Source organism: Aptenodytes patagonicus, chromosome 1 (genome assembly GCF_965638725.1).
Source record: "Aptenodytes patagonicus chromosome 1, bAptPat1.pri.cur, whole genome shotgun sequence".
Classification (NCBI taxonomy): domain Eukaryota; kingdom Metazoa; phylum Chordata; class Aves; order Sphenisciformes; family Spheniscidae; genus Aptenodytes; species Aptenodytes patagonicus.
Window position 1 is genome coordinate 215,702,673 of NC_134949.1, and position 12,977 is coordinate 215,715,649.

The following is a 12,977-nucleotide window of genomic DNA, read 5'->3' on the forward strand; positions in this document are numbered from 1 at the left end:
ACACCATACAGAAGCAGACGTATTATCCTGGAGGGTTACTACACAGCAGCGCAATTCATTTGAAGATTCAGAACTATTTCAATGAATCATTTGCTAAGATTAACACCAGACAGTCAGCAAGGACCCAGGGACAGAGAAGCAATGCTTAAATATTTCCTGTTTCTGATGTGGCTTCAGTCTGGTTTTGAAAAGGATCTAAAGCAAAACCTGACAGGAAGCTCATTGCTGTGACATTACAGGAAAGCCACAGTTTTAGAGCAACAACAGCATCCCCAAGAAGCAAATTTCCTCCTCAAAAAACTAGTCGGAGAAGATGGTTTTCTTACAGCCAAACTGTACCACTACTCTCACCTTCAGTAAAACACGAAAAAATGCCCATTGTGCAAAGACAGTTTGCTGCTATTTAGAGGCAACACCTTGAGGCAGCACCCGAGTGATGAGTTTCTGCATCACACCCCACTGCCCGCCTGGGTACCGCTCTGTGACTGCCTGCGGCACAGCCTGCGCTGCTGGCACATACGGCTCCTCCTCCACCACCCAAAAGCCACCCAGCCAAACAAAAACACAGAGCTGTCCTCCAAAAAATCCTCTCCCAATTTGTACCCTACTGACCTAGCGGTTTAAAAGAGACTGAGGCGTTTCAAATACCATCCAAAGCAATCATCTGAAATTAAAAAGTAAGTAAGGCGGCTTTACGCTTTCCTATAAACTCTGCCGCGGTTTGTAAGGGAGGTCCAAAAATGACAGAACAAAAATGACATCGTTTCCAAGCCCACATCTGTCCCTCTGTCTCATAGCCAAGCCAGAAAGGAGTATAAATACCTTATTCCACATTTAAAATATTTTCTCTGCCCTGTTGCTGCATAAAAATTTCAGGTCAACAAGAAAGGAAAATAATCATTTAAGGGAACCAACGAAAGGATGGTCGAAGTGCTCCAGCGTCCCAGGGGCTGCCCGAACGCTGTGCCATGAATCCGCCAGGGTGGACCCATCAGTCCCTCCAATGGGTCACAGGGACCCTCCATCGAGGCTGGGTGCCCCTCCATGTGCAACCTGGCCCATGAACCTTAGTTTCTCTCCTGAGCATCAGCCCAGTTTCGAGTGGGGGGGGATTGCCGTACCCCATCCACACAGCCATGCTGCTCTCCCAAGGCTGGGAGGCAGATTTGAGTTTCCTTCAGCTCAGAAAAAATTAACTCGCATGTCCCATTTCTTAGTTTACCTACAAAAAGGAGACGCCACTTCCAACATTGTTGCAAAGGATGCTCTTGGTACTGCTGGTAGCTCTTCTCTGGCAGTGCTGGGATTCCTTTGCAGCCCCAGCCCCAGCTCCCACAAAGAGTAGGGGCTCAGACACGCGTTGGTGATTGTTTCCCATCAGCAGCTCCCCAGCTGATGTGCAGGTTTTCTAGGTCACTTCTGGGGTGGCTGACTCACTCCCGCACCCTGTAATTCTGCTTGGGAACCTCACATCTGCTGCCAGGGCTCCTGAGCCCCGCGAGGACTGAACAACCATCACCAATATTATTTTCACGGGAGCAGAGCAACATCTTGCAGGACAGAAATCCAACCCACATAACTCACACCAGATGTGAGCGAGCAGCACCTCTCGTTTCCCACATGAAAGCTGGGGATCTACCACATCTGAGCCGGGAGAAGCCTCACCCCTGTGCCTGGCAGGGTTCACCAGACCGAGCACCCCCCAGCAGCTCCCTGCTCTGGGGAAAGAAATCCTCATCGCAGTGTTAGCTCTGGGATCCACGTTGTGCTATTCCCTTGCTCAAGAAGAGCTCCTGGAGTCTCCCAGCTCGCGTACCATCATTTCACTCTCCAAAAAGTGCATTGTCCAAGAAAGCACTAGCAAGACTAATGAGAAAAGGCAATGAAGGCAGCCAAACCCCATCTATCCCAAGGAATCGTGCTAACACATCCAAATTTAACTGCCTACAAGGATGAACACTTTCTGTGAAACTGCAGCTTCACGTGCTTATTTTCATATACGCTTCCCGTCAGCAAAAAACAAAGCAGACAAGCAAAAAAAGCTATGAGCAAAGCAAAGCAAAGGCGCCTTGAAAGCAGCTCCTGAACCTGGCATGAGATCAGATGGATACAGGAAAGAGCGGAGCCAAGTCTCCCTGCCCGGGAGATCCCCCATGGATGCCCACACCTCCCCGCCTTCCCAATGGAAATCAGGTGCACGGGCATGTGGGGGCAAACGGTGCTCTTTCATCTCGGATGGTTACAGGTTTTTTAACTTTAGAATGACCTGCTGTTTTTTTCCCCCTTCCCAGGCTCACACCCGGAGGAGAGGCAGGATGCAGGCAGAGTATTTTCATCGCAGCTCCAGGCACCGAGCAGTTACCTGGGCATCAGCCCAATGGAGGAAGGGATGCAAGTTCCTTCGGTGGCTGCGCTAGGCTTTGCAGAAATATGTGCATTTTAAAGGCCTCTATATATTATGAGCTATACATTTGCCTCTGCAGCTATAACAGCGAGTCTGCAATATGGAGCCAGCCTAAATTTATTCAAAGAATTGAATCAATAATTGAAATTTCTACTTTGATCAAAGTGCCAGTGGCACAATGACGACTCATGTCAGCGTTGCTGCTCCGAGATAAAAGGGTAAGTATTATTCAGCTGAAAGTAAGGGAAGAAACTCTCCGTAAAAAAGTGAAATACAAAGGCTGACATGGAGCTCGAGAGTGAGACAACACTTCTGCTACAGCCGTGCCGCTTGTCAGCACAGCGAAGAGTCTGCAGACATTTTCACTACGCCGTAAATTCTGATTTCCAAGCCATAAAAAACTCCAAGATAAAAATTCATCATGCAAATTCTTAGGAAAGGATTTTTTTTTTCCACTGGGGGAAGAAAAAAAATCCTAAGTCAACCAGCTACGACATACAGATAAGACACTTGCAAAGCAGGAGTTTAAGCTATGATTAACTTTGCTGTACTTACTGCCTTTAAAAATGATCACGTTACAGAAAAGCACTGGCATGATCCGTGTCACTTGGATATTTAAGCCCTTCCATTAATTAACCAAGAAGTGAAATAGGACCTAGGACTGTGGATCAAGTCTAGTTCCTCGTTACTTCGAGCAACCATATTATAGAACTCCCTTCTTGAACAGAATAAACAGCATCTGAAAAAGTGGATTTTTTTTTTTCACCCCATTTGGAGGCGGTTTCAGGATCCTCTTCCTCAGTTACACACAAATATTCTTCTCGGTTCCCACTCACAGTCACTGACATCTATTTTTTTTTGCCAGTGGTGTCCTTTAGGTTAAATAGCTTTCTCCCTGAGTCATTCCCACAAACTTGCAGCGTACAAAGGAGCCTGGGATAAGGACAGAACAAAAATAGTACAAAGACTGTACAGTACTCTAACTGAAAATGCAGGCATTGAACTCTATCGTATGGATCTTCATATTTCTAGAGCTTTTCCTTTTTTTTTTTTTTTTTTTTTTTTAAACACAGGCAACAAACCATAGGCTAAGGATCCACAGTGCTTCACTTGATCCATGTGAAGAACTGCTCGTGATAACCCTACACTGAGTGGAGCCTTTGCATTATTCTTAAGTGTCATGTCTAAAGAAATTAAACTGTCTTCCACCAGAATATATATTAAAAATATGAGCCTTCCATTATTAAATGATTACATGCAATTTATATTCAGCTATTTTTAAAATGCAGAAATTTAATAAAGGTATTATACACAGACGCACTAACAAGATAATTGCCTCAGTTCCTGCTCCCAGCTGGCTGAGCTCAGATTTAGAACAGGGAAAATCACAGTAACGGCCGACGGCATGGAGCCATCACCTCGAAAACGGCCCAAAAACGATGCACGTCGCAGGCAGGGGGACATGTCCCAGGGGACGGGACATGTCACAGGCAGGGACCCCCTGCCCAACCCAGGTAGCCATCCCAGGGTGGAGTCCCCCCGCGAAGTACCTTCCCATCTCTGCGGGATGCCGAAGCCCAGACCAGGTCCCTGGGGGGGACCCCGGTGCCTCCTGCCCTCCAGGCACCTCGGGGACCCATGTGCCATCCCTCAGCCTGGCAGGGACTTCACTGAAATATGTGCTCACAACTTGTACATTGAGGAGGGAGGGCAGAGGAAAACAGGTTTTTAATTATTTCAGTTCGCTTAGGTCTTAAATGGAGACTGAATTTTACTAAAAGCATTTTCATTCATAAAATTATTCATTAAATTAAATAAAATAAAATAAAACTAAATTAATTAAATAATTTCATTATTTTCCAGCCTGAGCCTTGATCACTGGAGTTACTGTTGTCTAAAGCACATTTATATTTGTGCTAACCAATACAGTCAGAGCAGATAATCCCAAGTATTGCTCAATTATTTAATCCCAGGCTATGTTTTCCTGAGATGTGGCATCCCCCTATAGATCACCCTGCTCCTCGAAAGGCGCTGCCTCGACGCGTGCCAGCTGTCATCACCTGGCTCGTGCAATAAGGACCCGCCACAACTTCAAGACGTGGTAGAGACGCGCATGGGGAAAGGCACGGCCACGCAACACATTGGGACACGCCGCGTCTGTGGCAAGGCCACCGAGAGGCAGTGACAAGCAGGCATGCCAGCAAATGCTGCAGGACCTGCTGCCGCACGCAGGATATACCTTACTGTGAGGCAAAAGTCTGATCTCACCCGTGCTGGTCCAAATCCAGAGTGATTTCACCAGCTTCTACAGATTTACTCCAGATTTACACCCACAGCAGCATCTCACCTACTGAAAAGCCACTTAAAGGACCAAAAAAGAAGAGATACACTTCCTAAATGCAACGTTTCAATAGAAAAGTTGCCCTAACAATTTTTTTTATAGAGGTGATGTTGTTCTTGTTATTACTATTATTTTCTATTTACTTCCATCTATTTCTACTTCTGCCCTGAGCCGAAGGCAGGCTGTTCCATTTAAAAATTCAGGACACAAATGGGAACCAGATTACATCTATCTCAAAGCTGCCAAAAAGCAATTGCTGTATGAAACCAAAAATCCTCCTGGGATTTTTCCCAAATCCGCAAAATATTCCTGAGCACTAAAGTTTCCACTGGGACTATTACATTAGCAGATAGATAGTCTCTGTGCGAAAACCCGAGTATGCAGCCGTCCTCCTAATGGTTTCCAGGACAAGGAGGCTGCGCAAGGCACGTACTCCCACCTTAGCACCAAATAACATTTATACCAGATCTGGCCTTTAAAGCGAGTTATATGCCTATCAGTGTTAAAAAAAGGCACTGGGGACCATCAGGCTCTCATTTCCCAAAGGAAAGCTGCAATGGTCAGCAGTAACATCTCCACGTCAGCCTGAAACCTCCACATGCATCCCCAGAGTCCAGCTAAGCCTGAACCCGCGGGCAGCCCCGTGCACATCCCTCCTGGAGCTGCTGCAGGGATCCCTATAAACCCCCTTCGGTGTGTCTGCACTGGAGAAACGCAATGCCTTCAGCTCTGCGCTGGCGGTTCCTCGCAGAGGAGCCCTTGCAAGGAGCGCCAGAGCTGTCTCCATGCATCAGTCCCTCCATCCAGGATGCCAATGTGCGGTGGATTTGGTCCAAATCACTGTGCGGGGCCAGGACCCCGGGAACTGCCCCTACGCTCCTCCATGATGTCGCAGGAGCAGCACGTGCTTGGAAATGAAAAACAAGAGAGAGCAACCACTGATCCTGTGGGCATCGAGGCTTTGGAGGGGCAGCACGTGCTTGTGTTGGTTGAAGCTATGCTCCTCCAGCAGCCGAGTGCTTTCCAAAAGAAAAGGGAAAGCAAAGCCCCCCTGCCAAATGCTGGCAGAGAGCAAAGGGGAGCGATGGACATCGGGACAGAGGAGGAGGATGGACATGCAGGTGATGGAGGGACTCCCACTGGCCCCACACAGCCTGAGGAAACTGGGGGGCCCAGCCCCAGCAATGCTACGGGGCACATCCCTCCCTATTTAACAACCTAAAACCACCCCCCAACTTCATCCCCTCACACCGCTGCTCCAGTTGGGGCCGAGGATGCGAAAGGCTGGGCAGGATGCGGCCCCTCCACGCGGGGCCACAGCACGCACCCAAGGCAACCCCAAAGAGGGTTTTATTATGGGCTCTCACCCACCCGGTACTCCCTGTCCTCACCACTTGGGCATTTTTTGATATGGTATTTTAGGACCCTTTTAAGAGCTTTTCTAGCCATTAGCAATGGCTACATATATATATAAAATATATATACACACACACACACAAAAATATAAATATATGTAGTATACTTTATATTTATATAGGTATATATGTAGTCATATATATCTACATATCTTTTATATATCTCTACATACATATATAAAAATATATATCTACATATATTTACATATAGAACTCTACGTATATGTAAAAACATATATATATAAAAAATATATATACCTCCATGCACACCTGTGAGCAGGAACGGCGTTGCCAGGTAGCCGTGCGCAAGAAAAAAATCCGGGGACTCCCGATCTTCAAGGCCACCCCTCTCGCAGAAAGCTTTCTAGGCTTATTTGTATACAAAAAAAGACAAAACCTCGGCTGAGCGGATGCCGGTGAGGGCCTTGCAGATGCCTCAGCAGACAGACCTCGGTCTCCGGCGGGCGTGCGGCAGCCCGGCCCGGCGCCGCTCCCCGCTCCCGGGACGGCCACGCAGCACCGGGAAAGAGGAAAAAACCACCACCTCTTTCCATCGAAAGAGGAAAAAGACCAAGCGGCGACCTTCCTGTATCGAAAACTACGAATCACAAAACCTGGCAGGAGGACTCGAGTTAAATTCACGTGGGGTTTTTTTCTCCTCTTTCGACGCTTCCCCCCCCCCGCGTTTAAAGCGGAGTTTATCTTTGTTCTCCCCGCAGGGGTAGGAAGGTTAAATCTAAAAGTTCCCTCTCACCATCCCCCTACAACAACAACGTGAGAAAACGCTCTCCCGGCGTGGGAGGCCCTTCCTGCATTTCGCCCTGCCCGCCGGCTCTGCCCTCCCCACGCACCCCGCGGCGGGACGCGGCCGCGCTCGCCCCGTCCGCGGCGGAGGAGCGGGGTGGGATCCGCCGCCACCCCCGCGGGTGCTCCCGGGGGAGGCCCTCCGCTCCACCGGGTGGCGGGGCTGGGACGAGCGGTGACAGCCTGGCGCTGGGGGACCCACGGGGACGCTGCGACCGCTACTGCGGAAACACAAGCGGCCGCTCCGGGTCCCGCTGGAAACGTTCCCCCCGCGGTCCCGGCCGCCCGCCTCGCTCTTCCCCAGGAAAGCCGGAGGCGGCCCCCCCTCAACGCCTGACACGTTCCTCCTTCAAAATAAACTGCAAACATCCCGAGCCGACCGGTGGCTGCGGCGGCGCCAACCCCGGGCTCGCGCACCCGGCCGGCTTTGCCTTCTCAGAGCGGAGAAAATTCGCAGGAGTACTCGGGGAGGGTTCAGGGCGCGGAGAAACATGGAGTATCCCGCGGCCGGCCGGGCCGGGCTGCTCGGCCCTAACGGTGCAGCGGGGCGGGGGAAGGATAAACTCGCCCTCGCTCCCACACCGGGTGGGGTTTCCACGCAGCCCGGGGGCAGCCGGGTGCGCTGGGTCCAGGAGCCCGCTGAGGGCTGCCCAGGCCTTCCCGCATCCTCCCCGGGGAGCGGCGGGGCACGTCCCGGGGGGAGCTGCGGCTCGGCTCCCGGGGGAGCGGGAGCGGCAGCGACCCCGGCCCGGCCCGGCCCCCCACGCAGCGCCCGCTCCACGCACGGGTGCGTATGAGCAGGGACAGCCCGCACCGGCACTCCCACACAGACCGGTACACGCACGCCGCTGCACTCCCCGGTACACACGTGGACGAAGGCACACGCACTCCCACGCACACGGCTGCACACAGACACACGTGTGCACATACATGTATGCACAGACACGCACTTGTGCGGTGACATACAGACACACCTCGCACGTGCACGTACACGCACACCCCCCCGCCGTTACCTCCGGCTCCGCGCCCCGCCGCCCCCGGCAGCACCTTGGCCATCCGCGCCGCTCCCCGCCGCCCCCAGGCGCGCACCGCCGGGCGGGGCGGGGCGGGGCGGGGCCGGCAGCACGGCGGGGGCGGGGCTAGAGGCCGGGGCGGGGCCGGTCGCTGGAGGCGGGGCGGGGTGTGGCCAGGGGCGGGGCGGGGCCAGGCGGGCCCGGCACCTCCCGACGGAGGGGGGCGGCCGCTGAGCACCGCCCGGGCAGCGTCCGGGGGGGGCCTTGGCCGCAAGTGCCTCCCATCGAGGCTACGGGGCCGGCGGGCTCAGGGCGAGCCGGAGCCCCCCAGGCTGGGCCACGGGCTTCGCTGGAGCTTTGCAGCCCCGAACGGAGCCTCGGAGACACCTGGATGCGCCCAGGGGTGAGCCTGCGTGGCGGCACGGCCTCCCCACCTCGTGCTTGGGTATGCTTGGGACCTAAATACCATCCTAGATGCCAACACAGGCTCCCCAAACCCCACTCCAAGCCTCGCAGGCAATGTGCAGTTGATAGGAGTTACCCTGAGTCCCAAGCCCGTACATTAACCCCAGGCTTCCTCCCCGTCTCCCAGGGCTCTGGGTGCTTTCCCTGCGCCTGGAGGAGCGGGTGGCTGTTGGGGAGTGACTCGGTTGTATCTAGCCAGTGCGGAGCTGGGGCAGCCCCCCATTCTTAAATGCAGTCCCTTTCCTCTGCTGCCCACCTGCTTCATCACCCATTTTCACATCAGCAGCGGATGCACATACCCCTTGACGTCAAGGGATTTATGGCCGATGCTGGCCACGAGCACTGTGATATGGGACCACAGGACATTTGTCAGCTCAGGGTTTCTTTGCGGTTCGGCACACCAGCTCCATGGGATGCGTTTTCATTAGGACTGGAGCCACTGCTTTGTCTCCCCAGCCCACCCCGGCCCTGCTGCCGAGGGTTTGGTGTGGGGGACAGCATGGGAGATCTCCTCGGGTGTTTGCACCGCACTTCATTCCCCTCCTCGGGGCCATGTGGGCACAAACTGGGTTCAGCAGTCCCTCTGCATCCTTTTCCCAGCACTGCCCCACAGGGCAGACCTCTTTTTGGATGACTGGTGCTGCCACCACGCTGCTTGGGTTTCCCCATCCCGTTGCCCCAGCAAGATGCCCAATGACACTGGGATTATCCATTTGATTTGCACTCATTTCTCCCAGCTCTTAACACACAGACAAGATTTTCAGGCCCCAAAGGGACTGATGGTGGCTTCTGCCTCCTGAAATACTGTGCTGAAGTGGTAAAAGCAAGTGGAAATGCAGCAACAGGCTGAAGAGGAACAGCGCCTAGTGCCACTGCAGCCCTGTAAAGGGGCATGGCAAGACTGGAGCTGGCCCGGTGCCATCGTCGCAGGGCTGGATAGATGCAGCAGGGACTCCTAGCAGCTCCAGGTGGTGGGAGTGTGCTGTGAATCACAGCAGTCTGAGGCATTGCTTTTTCAAATTGCAAAACCCAGCTTTGCTCAATGTTGCTTAGGTGTATGCAAGGCACAGGGAAACTACAGGCTATGGGGAAGGGGCAAAGGAGGAAAAAATTTTGGTGGTGAAATCAGGTTCCTCTGTTCCCACATCTGCACATCTCCCACGGCAGCGGTTACCCCAGAACTACATTTTCCATGTGAGCTGAGCATCCTCAGAGGTGCCCTTCCCTCCGTGTTGGTGTGCAAGGTGAGGTGACAGTCGGGTGCTGTCCCTGCCAGTGTCTCTCTGAAGCTTTGAAACTGAGGCAGCTATTAGCTGTCTCCCTGAGGTTACCTAATACAGGCCGGAGTTACGCTCAAGCAGAAGAGCAGAGAATTGCAAATACGCTGCTGTTTGAGGGGGAGGCAAGGGAACCATCGCATCCTTGGCCTCCTCAGGGGAAAAACCACAGGCTAGTGCTTTGGGTACCAGACTTGGACAAGAGGGGGATGTTCAGTTCTCTTGTCTCCTACAGATGCCCTGAGTATCTCAGAGCAAGTCAGGCCCAAATTAAGGTTTTTAAATGCTAAATCCTCTGCAAAATCACGGGGAACCTTGACGATAGATTGAGTTAGACACCTCGGTCCCCTGGAGGAGCTGGCCTTCGGTTTTTCAGATTGTATAGCTGCTCTCTGCTACCTCCCCTGGAGATAAATGCTGGCTTTGCTCATAGACACAGGCAAACCATGAACCTGCTCAGCTGTAAATGAAGGTGAAATTTTGCCCTCGGCTTGTCAGGTGCCTGTTCACAGCGGTGGATGAAGTTGGATGAGGACACTGCTCGCCGAGCCCAGTTCAAAATGGCAATTCAAGCGCTACTTTTTGTCATGCTCCAGCTTTATCATGTGGTTGAGCAAAATGGGGCACGTATTTTTGGTTATTCTGCTTTGATTAGTCTGTGTCATGGGGGACTGGGCGATTGCAGCGCAATCTGGCTGTACTACCCCCAGCCAAGCAGACCCAGCCTGTCCAAGGGCTTATTTTGTTTCTCATTCTGGCCCCACAGTCTATGCTCCCCTTTCATCTACTGCTGCATGATGATCAGTGATGATTTCAGTGCTAGAAGAACAAATATATCAAGAAAAAGGATTATCTGCTGTCTTGTCTTTCAGTAGCATCACAAGGACCTCATGAACCATGCTGTTACGTTTCCAAGGAAAACAGTCTTTTTTTCTGCCTAGGTAAAAGTGTCTTTTTTCTTTTCCCCCACGTTATTCATTTTCTGGTGCATGTTTCCAAGTGATTTTCAAAGTTTTTTTCCCGTTCAACTCTATTTTGATTTGGTAAACTAAGGATGGCAGATTGGAAAGGGAGTTCTCTAATCCCTTTGTGGTTTGATACACCTGAAAACCGCTGGGGAGCTGTGTCTGCCCAGGAGGGCAAGGCAACCACCGCTCAACCTTCTCCACTTTGCAGCTCCACTAATTATATATATATTTTTAAGATATATAAAATTATATATATAATATATAATTTTTATATATCTAAAAATATATATTAAATACGTTGTTCCCCCAATGAATTTTGGAATAACTCCACTATTTTTATAAATGTTGGGTTGTTGGGGGGTTTTTTTATATTTTTTATGTTATTCCCCCACTGAATTTGGAGAAGGAAAGAAGTTCATCCTTCCACCTTCCATCCTTCCTTTTGGTCCTAACCTGCTCAGCTGGGGCCAAGTGCCACCACAACTCCAGTTGTCAAGTCAGCAGAGCGGAGCTGACAGCGCCATCTCACTTCACTACCTCCCTTCGGCTTCTCCCTGGTAATTATGGATCAAGGAGACACACATGATCCACAGGCTGGAAGCACATCTCTGTTATAACCTGCCGTGGAAAATAAACACCTCTCATGGATTTCCCACGCATTTCAGCGAGCTGCATGGGAAAGGAGAAGCATTTCCAGGTGCCTCCCTGGCTCGGCCATTAGCAGCCCCTTGGATCACTCAGCATCCCTGCGTCACCGTGAATCCCCCATGGCTGGGGCTGGACCACCGAGGCCCTGCAGAGGGGACGCGGCCATCCCAAACCGCAAGCGCACCCGGGTATTGACACTCGTTACATTTGCACCCACCCATGCATGTAATCCCACAGATTCCTAATGCTGCAAGCAAACAAATAATCGTCCTGCTCCGCCTGACACTGTGGCAACCCCAAATGCCTGCATGCAGTTTCACTTCTTGCTGTCGCTGCTGCTTTTAATGATGGCCAATGGGCAGCTGGAGAGTTATAGCCCCGTTAACACCACCGGTGGGGACGGCATGAATAGCCACCGTACGATGTTGAGACCACAGCAAGAGCTGAATCAAGAAATCAGAATACACCGTGTAGAAAGCTTCATCCAGATAGGTTTAGTAAATAAAAGCCACAAAGCCTTTGATATGAAAGATGCCCTTACCATTATCTCGGGTGGAGATAATCCTACCTCTTCTTGATAGTCACAGGCTTCGCCTGCCCTGCAGAGACCCTTCGACCTATCCTCAGCATCCCCGAAGCATCTCTAACTACTGAGCAGAGGCAAATCCTCTTGCAGCGCTGGAGCAGCGCTTTCTAAACCACATCTACAGAAGGTTTTTAAGCAATCTTGCTACCAGGCAGGCAGTGAGCTCAGGGCTCGGGGAGCCCCGAAGAAACCCATCCTGCTAAATTAATAGCCACTGTTAAGATTTCCACAATGACAAATGTACATATTTATCTGGTCCCCTCTGATATGCACTTAACGGGCAGCATTGTATTTCGAGGCAGCAGAAATATCTCCACACATCTGTTTTTCCAGTTCTGCCAAAGAGCTTTCATTTTTCTCTAATAACTTGACCTGTTTGCTTTCTGGCAGAAGACGGCTAAGCAGAGCACTCGCTCTCTGGATTCACTCCAGTATGGGATGAGGTCAGGACAACAAAGAAAAAGAAACAGCTGGATGGCTACAAAGCAGTGGGAACAAACAGGGCAGGGACCAGGGCTTTTTCTTTCCTTCCCTTTTTATTTATCCAATGGGATTTCATTCCTGGGCGTATTTATTCCCCCAGCAGATGGTATCGCAAAAGCAGTATTTCCTGCAAGCCGCCGTTGTGGGGAGCCTCCTGCAGCAGGCTGACCGTACCCAGGGTGCAGGTATAAATAGCACAGCCAGCTAATCCCTCCTCTGGTCAGCTGTCAGGAAATGTGAGGCACAGGTCCTAGGGGTTTCCACTGAGATATTGCATCTCCTACACAAACATTTTCATCTTGATTTTGGCAAGGTGGGGTTCATACCCCACAGTCCCACTTTATTTTTCCATTTCATCACATTCTCATTAGTCTACCCAAGGCTTTCTGGGCTGGGGGCTTTCACCTTGCATTTTTTATTCTTCATTCTTTTTCCTGATATTCAGCTAAATCATCTGAAAGCAGCAAGCAGAAAAATTGCCAGTGAAGCAGGAAGGAGGTGGAAAAGAGAGGAGAGATGAGGGAATGGAAGACAGGGAGAAGACATGCAAGCACAGGAGAAAGACAGCGAAGC

The 12,977-nt window shown here is 51.4% G+C and overlaps 1 protein-coding gene across 8 annotated transcripts in view; it reads right to left on the minus strand.

The window, feature by feature from the left end:
* AMOTL1 (angiomotin like 1) overlaps nucleotides 1–12,977 on the minus strand; it is an 89,526-nt gene that overhangs the window by 52,638 nt on the left and 23,911 nt on the right. The window contains exon 1 of one of the 8 annotated variants that reach the window (XM_076328276.1): nucleotides 7,978–8,039. The exons of 6 other annotated variants lie outside the window; for them this stretch is intronic. In XM_076328276.1, the coding sequence (XP_076184391.1) occupies nucleotides 7,978–8,020 (43 nt within the window). In that variant the 5' untranslated portion in view covers nucleotides 8,021–8,039. Of the gene's footprint in view, nucleotides 1–6,418; nucleotides 6,495–7,977; nucleotides 8,040–12,977 lie in introns of those variants that run through there. One more of the 8 variants, XM_076328278.1, reaches the window with a different exon arrangement.